Source organism: Urtica dioica, chromosome 7, assembly GCF_054948205.1.
Source record: "Urtica dioica subsp. dioica isolate 48M chromosome 7, U.dioica_male_clone48M_v1_H2, whole genome shotgun sequence".
NCBI lineage: Eukaryota > Viridiplantae > Streptophyta > Magnoliopsida > Rosales > Urticaceae > Urtica > Urtica dioica.
Window position 1 is genome coordinate 12,324,697 of NC_142762.1, and position 13,041 is coordinate 12,337,737.

At 52.6% G+C, this 13,041-nt stretch overlaps 1 protein-coding gene across 1 annotated transcript in view; it reads left to right on the forward strand.

Annotated features, from left to right (window-relative positions):
• Nucleotides 1–6,924: 6,924 nt before the first annotated feature.
• The window catches only part of LOC149390239 (uncharacterized), a 62,466-nt gene continuing 56,349 nt past the window's right edge, over nt 6,925–13,041 (forward strand). Inside the window, exon 1 of the mRNA XM_089619719.1 lies at nt 6,925–7,845. Within this exon, the coding sequence (XP_089475845.1) occupies nt 6,925–7,845 (921 nt within the window). The remainder of the gene's footprint in view (nt 7,846–13,041) is intronic.

Consider the following 13,041-nt stretch of genomic DNA (forward strand, 5'->3'; position numbering starts at 1 on the left):
CTCGGCCGGGGCAGCAGGGGCACCCGGCCGAGGCGACAGGAGCGCTCGGCCGGGGCAGCAGGGGCGCTCGGCCGAGGCAGCAGAGGCGCTCAGTCGGGGCAGCAAGGGCGCCCGGCCGAGGCGGCAGAGGCGCTCGGCCGGGGCCGCAGGGTCGTCCGGCCGAGACAGCAGGCGTGCTCGGCCGGGTTGTTGGAGCGCGCGCGGGCTGGGACGCCAGGGGCGCGGGAGCGCGCGCGGGCCGGGACGCCAGGGGCGCGTGCTCAGGCCCACTGGGCCGGGGGCGCGGGTGCGCGCGCGGGGACTCTGGGCTGGGAACGCACTCGCGTGCGCGCAGGCCCTGTCGGGCCGTGGGTGCATCAGGGCGCTCGGGCCTGATGGGCCGGGGCCCGTTGGGCTTCCGGCCGGCGAAGCCTGGCCGGCCTCGAATCGTTTTTGAATATCCGGTATCCCAAAAACGACCGGTAACAATGGGCCGAAGGTCGGGAGCTCCCTGCTTGGGAAGCCGTAGGTGCATTCCCCGTCTTGGGTGAAGGATCCGAAGGACCGGCTTCATTCACAGCGGGGAGTTCCCCGTCCTTTTGGGGATCACCGCGTCATGCGTAGGTCGCTCTGCAGCCAGTCGGCTGTCGTACCTCGCGTTCTTCGCCTTCAGTTGGCGGATATTCTCCTCCAACTCCATGATGCGGTCGTCCCTGCTATCTGGAGATGGAGATGGCGAGTGGGTCGAGCTCTCTTCATTGAGCGACTCTTCGTCACCATGCGCTTGCGAGCGCAAGAAATATTTTTTGGTCCCAGTGACGTTATCGGGGTTATTAACGCCCTCACAACGTATGGGTGGTTGACTACTCATCTTTTCTCGAGTCCGAGAAAGTCTAGTCTCCAAGAAAAAGAAGAAGATGGATAGAAGGGATTTCGGGCTGAACAGGTCGGGAAGTCCCCTCCTTCTAGCGCCAAAATATTGTCCCATGAAAATGAACAACGATTGAATACCTCCGGCGGTTCGATCCCAGGCCGGACCATGTGATCGCACCCGGGCCAAAACTGTGAACTCGAAAGTCTTGAGCTAGGTTTTCTCCGATCAACCCGCCTCTCAGAAGAGGGTATGGGTGAGGAGGAGGAGTGACTGTGCCTTGGGTGTCGGCTGCCTACGTACCCGTGTGTGGGATCAGGTCAGAACGTAGTTCAGGCGTATGTAACGCAGAGTGAGGCGCGGAGCCTTAATAGAGAAGCGTACTTGACGAAGGAGACGGTGCGTGGAGGAGTCCTCGGCGACGTCTCAGAACTTCGGAGATCGCGAGAGTGAGAGAGAATTGTGTTTTCTCTCTTTTGGAGACGTGGAAGACTCTAAGTCAAGAGTTCCTTGTTGTGGCGGAGATTCCGGATGCGTAGGCGATGTCTAGTTGGAAATGCCGGACGCGTAGGCGATTTTTTGTCAGAAACGGTGGACGCGTCTAGGGTGCTAGACGCGTAGGCGATTTTCAGTCGAAAACCGTTAGAGCACTCGTGGGCTCAAGATTAATCGTTCGATCAAGAGAGGCGGCACTCGGGAGTCCTCGGAAAGCGCTTCAGAATCTCTGAGAACGAGAAATTGAGGAGAATCCGCTTCAGGCCAAGGATGGCATCCAGAGAAGCAGAGAGAAGTCTCAAGTTCCTTGAGAATGAATGGGATGGCTTTTCCCTCAATGAGGGGGTGTATTTATAGGTGTTTGAGGGCCTTAAGAGGCTTCTTTTTCGTCCATGTGGGACAAGGGGGCGTTCACCCTTCAAGTGGAGGCGTACGGCGCGCGCGGAGCACAACGCGCGGCGCGTGGCGCGTGGGTCACCGGGTGCGGTGCGGGATGCGCGGCGCATGGGGCGCGCGGCGCGGGCTTGTCTTGGCACGGTGCGCGGTTTGTCTGGCGCGGCGCGCGGCCTGCCCGGCGCGGCGCGCGGCTTGCTGTGCATGGCTGGCCGGCGTGGCGTGCTACGCGCGCGGTGCATGGCCCGTCTTGTTGGACTCTTGTGGGCCTTAGGGGTCTTCGGATACAACGCTTGTCACGCAAAATATGAAGGTCTCTACTTGACGAGAGTGACTCGATTCGATGAGCAAGGCTCGACGAGAGTGACTAGAGGCTCGATTCGAGGAGAACGACTCGAGGAGAACGACTCGAGGCTCGACTCAAGGAGAACGACTCTAGGCTTGACTCGTGGAGAATGACTCAACTCAAGGAGCGAGGCTTGACTTGAGGGGCTGAGAGTTTGGCACGAGGACTTTCCAGTCCACTCATGACGGAAGGCTCGCCACTCTTCAGGACCTCCGGCCTGACCATCGGCCCTTTGAGCGGCGTGTCTTCTCGGCGTTCCGCGTTTTCCGAAAACGACTGACAACACACGTAAAACGTTTTAACAACCTAGACAAAGCGCAAGAACATATAATTTAAAATTTTAAAACTACATTTAGTTTTTACTCGGTACCAACCTTGAATGGAGCTTGAATGTTGAGAAGCCTTCGGAAGGTTGAAACGTTTGTCTCCCCATGCAGCACGCCAGTCCCACTAGTCTTCTTGAACCTGTACTTGAGCAACCACGAAAGTTTCTACCACTAGAGTCTTAAGAGAATGGTTGGATTTAGTGTCTGGTCACATTTAAACACGATGGCTCAAGAACGAGTCTTGGAGCCAAAGACCTAAAACAAATGCTAGGTCTAATGAGGACCTAGGTGCCAAAACAAAGAACAAGAAGGGATTCTAGAGAGATGATATCGAGATGTTCTCAACGCCAACACGATCTTGATCATCATCGGGATGCTCGGGAGGAGGGCGAATTCAGGATCGGAGTTGACCCGGGAGAATGCGGTGGCGGCACTGTTCACTCTCAGCCACTGGAACACGAGGTTTGAGGATGGTAATTTTCATTACCTTAAAATTTTCCTAACAATACTAGCTCGGTTATAAATTCGAGTTCCGAGTTTGAAATGCGATATATTCTCTATTTCAGCTTCAACGTCTCACGTAAACAAAACTTTACTGTTGTCAATGGTGCCCACAAGAAGAGTTGTAGTCTTTATTTTGTACATTTGGTGTAATAAAGTCTCACGTAGACTCTTGCTTGTAATTGCTTATTCATTTAATAAAAAGTTGAAACGTTCATTCATACTTCCTTGTCTGTTCGAAGCTTTATGATAAAACATTAGTCTTTAGTCCATAAACAAACTTAACAACTTACGAAGAGACAAATGTAGATTTGCATGAACAAACTCTTCATAGTTTGCTTAAAACGATATATTCACAATCTAAGGGTCAAAGGACTATTGACCTCAGTACGATTGCTCGGAGAATCTATGATGTCTGGTTATGGGACATTGAGAGTTGGAGACTCTATAGTTCTTCTAGGTATCTTCCGAAGGTACTGAATTGACCAGTGCACTTCTAGAGACAAGATAAGAACAAACCATTTAACCTCTTATGCCTCGAAGTCACTACGTATGAATTGCATCATGCTTACCTTAATCCTGAAATGAGACATGCCATTTCACAGCTTACGTATTCTCATTTGAGAAAGTCAGAGTTCGGACTCACTATGTGAATCTGAATAGGACCTAATGGCGAAGTACTAAGTTGTGAAGATGTCATGAGTAACTTTGTGAAGTTCTCATAGATATGGAATTCATGTACAAGATTGCTGAAATGCAATGTATATCACCTCATGCTTTGTTCCTTGGAATATGAATAAATGAACTGGCCAGTGTCCAATTTGAGTCTTGACTCTTTTGGATGAAACAATGTCACTTGTTAGCTCCTCGTCAATACATTGTTTCTAACTTATTCACAAGCGACAGAGGAGTTGAGGAAATAACAGCTAGAAGGGTAAAATGGTAATTTTGTAAATCCCGACTAGCTGATGATATTTATGAAGGGTAAACATTGATAATATTCAGTGGATCCACTCATTACAATTAGGTTGAATTCTTGAGTAGAAAATAAATTCATTTGAACCGAGAGATTTTCAGTGTCAACTCTTTAGTGGAGTCAGTTGACATTAAGCTAGTCTTCTTGAACCTGTTGAGCAACCATGAAAGTTTTCTTGAACCGTTCGTCTCCCCATGCAGCACAACTCTCCCACTAGTCTTCTTGAACCTGTTGAGCAACCATGAAAGTTTCTACCACTAGAGTCTTAAGAGAATGGTTGGATTTAGTGTGTGGGCAATTTTAAACAGGATAACTCAAGAACAAGTCTTGGAGCCAAAGAGCTAAAACAAATACTAGGTCTAATGAGGACCTAGGTGCCAAAACAAAGAACAAGAAGGGATTCTAAAGAGAGAGAGGGGGCGGCCAACATAGAGAGAGAGGCTCTCAATCTCAACTTAGAGAGAGAGGTTCTCAACCTTTTCCAAGTTCTAGCTTAATGTCAACTGACTCCACTAAATAGTTGACACTGAAATTTCTCTGTTCAAATGAATATATTTTCTACTCAGGAATTCTACTTAATTGTAATGAGTAGATCCATTGAATATTATCTATATTTACCCTTCATGAATATCACCAGCTAGATGAGATTTACAAAATTACCATTTTACCCTTCTAGCTGTTATTTCCTCAACTCCTTTGTCGCTTGTGAATAAGTTAGAAACAATGTATTGACGAGGAGCTAACAAGTGACATTGATTCATCCAAAAGAGTCATGACTCAATTTGGACAGTAGCCAGTTCATTTATTCACATTCTAAGGAACAAAGCATGATGTGATATACATTGCATTTCAGCAATCTTATACATGAATTCCATATCTATGAGATCTTCACAAAGTTACTCATGACATCTTCATAACTTAGTGCTTCACCAATAGGTGTTGTCTATATCACATAGTGAGTCGAGAGCTCTGACTTTCTCAAATGAGAATACGTAAGCTATGAAATGACATGTCTCATTTCAGGATTGAGGTAAGCACGATGCAATTCATACGTGTAGTGACTTCGAGACATAAGAGGTTAAATGATTTGTTCTTATTCTGTCTCTATAAGTGCACTGGTCAATTCAGTACCTTCACAAGATACCTAGGAAGAATTATAGAGTCTCCAACTCTCAATGTCACATAACCAGACATCGTAGATTCTCCTAACAATCATATTGAGATCAATAGCCCTTTGATCTTTAGATTGTGTATATACCGTTTTAAACAAACCATGAAGAGTTTGTTCATGCAAATCTATATTTGACTCTTCATTTCTTGTTAGGTTTGTTTATGGACTAAAGACTATAGTTTATCATAAAGCTTCAAACAGACAAGGAAGAATGAATGAACGTTTCAACTTCTATTAATTATTCAACAGTTACAAGCAAGAGTCTTCGTAAGACTTTATTATACCAAATGTACATATAAGCTTTTCATTCATTGTGACTACTACTCTTCTTGTGGGCACTATTGACAACACATTCGTTGCATCTCGGTTCGTCTATAAGCTTTGCATCGAGTTTCGATCATAAAAATCAAGTTAAATTCAAATTATTGAACTCGATTTTCAACTTAGAATCCATTTACTCGGTCAAACGAGACATGAGCGGACTTGATAAAATAACCCTAACAAGGTAAAAGACACTTAACAGAACGAAACTCAATCTTGCATCCTGAAAATTTTTGACATCGCAACAGACATCAGGCATAATTCCAATCCAAACGCATAAACAAACTGTGGGGGTATAAAAATTCAATTATTTAAAAAATTATCTCGGATGGGCTTTGGCCCGACCAAAGCCCAGTATCCATTTGAAGACCGGCCCACAGAATCAATTACGAGCCTAGTACGATCTCGACAGATCGACCCAAGTCCAATAACACTTTCCAGCTCGTTGAGGGATTTCAGTTCGACCACGTCTTCTCGGTCTGAAGAATCGGTCAGTCAAAGAGAAGACCACGCCGCGAAGATCGGATCTGAGACGACTTCAACTTTGACGAGGAGTGTGGATCGATGAGCACGTGTCTTTGGCCTGAAGGTTCCATCTCGCCTATAAATAGAAGAGGAGACGACGATTCGCGACTAATTTACGATCCCAACTCTCAATCAACCATATTTCATATTCGTATATTTGTCTTGAGCTCGTCTTATTGAGTTCGCCACTTCATCCCACTTGTAATCCATTTCACGATCAATAAAATTAATTAATATTCATTTATTATTATAGTTCTTTATTTTTATACTGTTTCTTATACGACGTCTTTCGAAACCCATTCAAATATTATATCTTAACATCTCTTAGTTTGTGATTGTTGATCGATCTAAAAATCGACATCAACAATTTGGCGCCGTTTGTGGGAAACATTTTCAGTAAGACCAACCTCGAAAGAAACAGTTCGTAAAAAAAAATTCATGTCTTGCACTCCGACTCACTACGAATCTGGAGAGGAGATCCCTCCGGGGATCAGGGCAATCCTGGATATGTTGCCCAAAAAAATAGACGAGCAAGCGGAGACCAACCATGCTCTTAACGACCGGTTGAATACTTTCTCGACTCCTCAAAACACCCCGGATCCTCAGGTGGGATCCGGAGATACGAACGCTTCGGAATCAGCTCGTCAAGCAGCCTTGGCCGCGCAAACGATCCGGGCTCTCCATCCCGGAGTCCGTTTGGATTTCTCTGGGATCTAGGTCACCCAAGGAACAGACCAGTCTCCCGGCACAAGCTTTCAGCTTGGGGGGACTACTGGCGAAGTCGCGACAGAAGTCACGATCGACCCTTCCGGTCTCCCTCCGCCTCCCCCGGGGGGGGGGGGGGGGGGCGCCATCCGGGTCTTTCCCGACTAATGCGGGACCTTGCCCTTCGGCGACCTATCAAATGTTCACCCCCAAGGTTTTGGCGGGATGAATCAGACCCGTCATAGCCCAGTCGGTACGACCGTGGTCATGCCTACCCGTATGGGACCTCGCCTCTTTCACGGGGGCGAACCCAACATGACTGAACTAGATCGGTTGAAGGAGTCAGTAACAGCCGAAATGAGAGCCGTTCGTTCAGAGTTTCATTCTGCAACCAGCTCGGCCCCCGAAATAGATCGCCTCGTTGAGGAAATGAGGAGGACCCCTTTTGCAAGAAATATTACCGAAGTGCAGCTAGGGAATACTGGGAAGGTTTGCCTGCCGCTGTACAGTAGCACTTCAAGCCCGAAAGCTTTTATCTTGTCCTTCAGAGTCGCAATTGGACAGGTTATGCTCGCAGAGAGAGAACTGGAGGCAGGTTACTGCCAACTGTTCGCAGAAAGCTTATCTGGGTCCGCTTTAGAGTGGTTCTCCAAACTCGAGCCGAACTCTATCGATAGTTTTGACAAGTTATCGGCTACATTCCTGAAACACTATTCGATGTTCGTGGAGGATGATCTGACTATAGCAGATTTATGGGGAATTCAACAGAAAGAGAACGAATCCTTGCAGGATTTCATGATCCGTTACAAGGATGTGCTCTTACAAATCTCTAACGTATGTCACGAATCTGCCATAACCTCTCTAAGGAACGGGTTAAGGCACGACTCTAAGCTGAAACTAGAGATGACTGTTAACCATCCCCTCACGTTGGAAGACGCGATTCACAAAGCCGCGAATTATGCGAAAGCCGAAGAGGAATTCGCTTCCTACAAGAGGCAACGCGCAGCTGAAAAGAAACCGCCCTCCAACACTTTGATAAGACTTGTAAATGCTGGGGGCAACCCTCGCAGGGTCAATCCCCATGACGCTATGCCCCATGCCAGAAAGCAACACGCCCCTCCTAATTACACATTTAATGTCGGCGATGACATTAAGGAGAGAGGTCCCCAGGCAAAGAAATGGACACGGGACCCCAATGCGTATTGCAGTTTCCCTAAAGCTAACGGCCATGACACGGTTTGTTGTCGCACAAAAATGAACAACAATTAAATACCTCGGGCGGTTCGATCCAAGGCCGGACCAAGTGATCGCGCCCGGGCCAAAAACGGGAGCTCGTAGACCGAGCTACACCCTCCAAACCCTGAGGTGTGTTTTGGGGGGTGTGACCGTGCCAAAGGTTGGCTGCCTACGTACCCTTTAGTAGGGATCAGGTCATAACGTAGTTCAATTTGTGTGGGGAGGCTATCTTGGGCTCGAAGGCTTTGTGCATCCAAGGCTTTAGGGCAGGACCCGGCTCGTAGCTTCTAGTGAAGGCTTTAGAGGGGTCGCGTGCTCGTAGCTTGGAGTTCTAGCTCAAGGGCCAAGAAGCAGGAGGGCAGTATGTACTGCAGAGGCTCGGGTCGCAGAAGAGGAGCGCGCTCCCTCTCGTGGAGGGGGGGTCCTTGACTTTCTGAACCGAGGGAGGAGGAGTGCGTGTTCTTGGAATGTCACAAGAGCACGAGAGAATTCTTCAGAGAAGGGAAGTATTGTTTTCGAAATGTATCGATTTCCCTAGACTGAATCAGCGTGTCGTTGCGTGTTGCTGTCTGTTCTTTCTCCCCTAGGGGTGGGGGTATTTATAGTGTTTGAGGGGAGGCCTTGGGCCAGCCCCTTGAGGCCCACCGGGTGGCCGGGAGCGAGGCGCGCGAGGCCTCACGCCTAAGAGGGCACATGGCGCGTGGGACATGTCGCCTGGACTGGCGCGGGGCGTGCCAGGCGCGGGACTTGGCCGGGCGCGGCGTGCCCGGCAGCGGGCGTGCCCGGCCGAGGTGGCAAGAACGCTCGGCCGAGGTGGCAAAGACGCTTGGCCGAGGTGGCCGAAGTGGCAAATATGCTCAGCCGTGGTGGCCGAGCTGGCGAAGGTGCTCGGCCGAGGTGGCCGAGCTGACGAAGACGCTCGGCCGAAGTGGCCGAGCTGGCGAAGGCGCTCGACCGAGGTGGCAGGGACACCCGGCTGAGGCAGCAGGGGCGCTCGGCCGGGGTGCCGAGTTGCGCGCAGGCTGGGAGGCCGGGGTGTGCGGGAGCGAGTGCACGGGCCGGGAGGCCGGGGCACGGAGTGCGCGTGAGCCAGGCGCGATAGGGCGCGCCGAGGCCCATTGGGCCGGGGGCCTCAGGGTCGGGGCGTAGGTGCGCGCGCACTGGCCGTGCCGGGCCGTGGGCGCATCGGGGCGTTCGAGCCTGGTGGGCCGGGGCCCGTTGGGCTTCTGGCCGGCAAAGCCCGGCCGGCATCGAATTGTTTTTGAATTTCCGGTGTTCCAAAAACGACCGGTAACATTAGCCCCCCAAGTTTACGGCTTACCGGACGTAAGTCGTGAACTTTTAGAAAAGAGAAGGGCGTTGAGGTATTTTTACCTTCGATCATATGTGATCGTCCGCGCGTGCAGGGTTTGCTCCTTCCTCTATATAAATAGGAGGGCTCCCGCTCTCTCTTGTTTATACTGGCGGCCTGCAGGTAATCGGAAAAATTCTTTTGACTTTGAAATTTCCCCCGGGCCGTTGACCTTCTTTTTATTATTATTTTTTTTTTCTGATGGGGAGTGAGCTTGTTCCCCGTGTTGATGATCTCGAGGTTGACCCTACCTGCCCTCTCCCAAATTTTGGGGGGGCGGCCAAGGGTCCCTTTGAGGAGCTCGACGGGATTCCCATCTTCGTCGAGGAAGACTCTGGCGCGGGCGACCAATGGCTCGCGGAGTTGGAGACCGATGCCGCGGCGATCGCCGAGCTGGTGGGGCCCGGGAGCGGCCCACCTACCAGGTGCGGCCCCGAAGGGGAGGACGAGGGGCCCGAGGGTCCGCGTTCGTCAGGGTTGGTGATCAACTTGGTCTCCCGCGAGGCGTCCTTTGACGGCCCCCTGCTCAAGCAGCGGGGTGAAGTGGTGGTGAGTACCGAGCTCCCCCGGGCGTCTAACTTGGACGCCTCGGGTGTCGAGCTTGCGATTGTGCCGTCCGAGTCTTTCTTGGACGAGATCTATTCCGATGATCCCCAGGGGTCGGGCTCGGAGGCTCCTGAGGAGGACTCGGAGGGTCGTCCCGCGAGGGGGAAGGAGAAACACGATGGCGAGGTGTTGGCGACGGCATGGCCGGCCCTCGAGTCCGCGGAGGCTTCGGGTTACACTTACGCCCGATCGCTGGAGAGGACTCGTATGTACGGAGTAGGCGACTCTGTTGCCCCCGTCGGCTTAGACTGCAAGGGAATCTACGCTGCGAGCACGCTCACTTCTCGAGTCTTCGGCACGCTTCGGGAGGCGTATAACATCCCTCCCTTGGTGGGGTTGCTTAGACCTGCCCCCGAGGACAGGCCCTCCCGCCCCAGGGACGGGTATGCGGCCGTGATGATCGGGAGTCTTGTCTACGGGTTGCGTCTCCCGTTCCCCGCGATCGTCCAGCAGATCCTGACCCGGCTCGGGGTCCATGCATGTCAGATGAGCCCGGCGTTCTATCGCCTGTTGGCTACATGCTTCATGGAGTGGCACTGCCAGACGCAGCGTGCCATGACCGTGGATGATTTCCGTAACCTGGTCGCCGTCTTCCCGGCGCCGGGGCAGCCGGGATTCCATATGGCCCGTGCTCGGGGCAACGTGAGGCTGGTCGAAGATTGTGACCCGCCTAGCCGCCGGGCGTGGGTGTGGGTCACCTCGGATGCTTTCGGCGAGGCGCCCCTTCACTTTGGTCGCATGGCCGACTTTCCAGCGGACGAGGGGGCGGCGGAGCTCCCCTTTGTGAGAGAAATATCGGGGATGTCGGAAGCCCGCAAGGCTGGCGAGCGGTTCCGTTCCCCCGAGCTGATGGCGCTCACCGGGTGGTTCCCGCCCTTTGCTCCGGGCACCGAAGAGGCGCTCCGGGCGAGCAGGCCCCCGAGTCCCGAGGCTCAATCAGCCGCTCCTGCTTCCCGAGGTATCTTTATGGTTTTGTAAAACTTGTTGTTTTGAAAGAAACCTGACCTTTGTCGCTTTGTTTTGTGTAGCTGCGAGGAGGCGAGCTAGGAGGCAGGCCCTTGCTTCTCGGGACCCCGAGTCCATGGCGGAGATTCGCTCTAGGGTCGCTGACCGCAAGGCAAACGGCGAGCTCGTTGAGACCGCCGGTCTAGTCGAACCGGAGTCTCAGGCTTCTTTGAAGAGGGCTTCGACATCGGCACCTCTCGACGAGCGTTCCGAACCCAAGAGGGTGAACTCGGCGGTGGAGCTGGAGGCGATAGAGGCCCGAGGGGACTGTTTTCGCCACCTCGAGGGATCCCCAGTATCCTGGTGGAAGGGCGTGGTGTCGAAGGGCGACATCGCCTTCTTCCAGGCGGGTGTTACCGACGCTCAGAGGGTCAGTACTTTTGCTTTTATTGTAAGCGTAGGTTTTTAGTTTTAACCTTTGCTTCTTTGTCGTCGCAGGCGTATGCAATGGCCGTGCGGAGCGACAGGATTTTGCATGACTTCATCAGGCGCTTGGGGGCATCCCAGGAGGAGCTCGCCCGGACGAAGGCTAGGTTGGCTCAGGCCGAGCGAGGTTCGCACTCGGGGGCGGAGACCGAGACGCTTCGAGACCAGCTCCGTGAGGCCAGGGTGGAACTCCAGATCGCACAAGGTCAGCGCGACGGAGCCCAACTGTCAGTGGCCAAGATGGCGGGCGAGCTCTCCGAAGAGCGGCGAGTGTTGTCGGTCGTTTTCGGAAAACCCGAGACGCCAAGAAGGCACGTTGCTCAAAGGGCCGATGGTCAGGCCGGAGGTCCTGAAGAGCGGCAAATCTTCAAGCCCTCGCCCAAACTCCTGACTCCTCGAGTCGAGCTTCGCTCCTCGAGTCGAGCCTTGAGTCAATCTCCTCGAGTCGAGCTTCGCCCCTCGAGTCGAGCCCTTAATTGTTCCTAGAGTCGAGCCTCAAGTCATTCTCGAGTCACTCCTCGAGTCAAGTCGCCAGTCGCCCTCGTCGAGTCGAGCCTTGCTCCTCGAATCGAGTCGCTCTCGTCAAGAGGAAAGCTTCATATTTCACATGGGAAGAATGACATTCGAAGGCCCGCAAGAACCCGGCCAAGACGAGCCGTCCATCGCGCACACAACGCGCAACGCCGGCCGGCCGTGCAGCAGACGGCGAGCCGCGCCAGACAGGCGCGCGCCGCGCGTTGTGCGCCGCGCACGCCGTGCGCCTCCACTTGATGGCATGCGCGATCCTAGTCCCACATGGACGAAAAAGGGACCTTCTAAGGCTCCCAAACACCTATAAATACCCTCTCTCATTGAGGGGAAAGATCATCCCAAAATATCCAATAATTCTCTTCATCTCCTATCGACACGCTCGATTTCTTTGCTTCTCTGGATGCCACATTTGGCCTGAAGCAGATTCTCTTCTCTCTCCCTCGTTCTCAGAGGTTCCGAAGCACTCACGGGGACTTCCCGGACGTCGCTCCCTCTGACCGAACGTTCTCCGGTGCTCAAGCACGCCCCTAGGGTTCTCAACTAGAGTTACCCTTGCGCGTCTAACACGCTAGACGCGTACGCGATCTCCGAAGTTCTGAGACGCAGCCGAGGACTCCTCGCGCCCCGTTTCCTTCGTCGAGCACGCCTCTCCGCCAAGGCTCCACGCCTCATACCGCGTCCTACACGCTTGAACTACATTCTGACCTGATCCCATGCACAGGTACGTAGGCAGCCGACAACCAAGGCACGGTCACTCCTCCTCCTCACCCCCTACCTCTCCCGAGAGGCGGGTTGATCGGAGAGAACCCTAACTCGAGACTATCGAGTTCACACTCTTGGCCCGGGTGCGATCACTTGGTCCGGCCTTGGATCGAACCGCCCGAGGTTTTAAATAGTTGTTCATTTTCGTGCGACAACATTTTGGCGCTAGAAGGAGGAGACTTCCCAACCTATTCAGCCCGAAATCCCTTCTATTCATCTTCTTCTTTTCTTCTGCGAACTCAACCTTCTCGAACTTGAGAAACGATGAGTAGCCAACCACCCGTACGTTCTGAGGGCGTGAACAACCCCGGAAACGTCGCTAAGACCAAGAAATACTTCTTGCGCTCCCGAGCGCATGGTGACGAAGAGTCGCTCCACGAAGAGAGCTCGACCCGCTCACCATCTCCATCTCCTGATAGCAGGGACAACCGCATCATGGAGTTAGAGGAGAGTATCCGCCGACTGAAGGCGAGGAACGCAAGGTACCACAGCCGACTGGCTGCGAAGCAACCTAT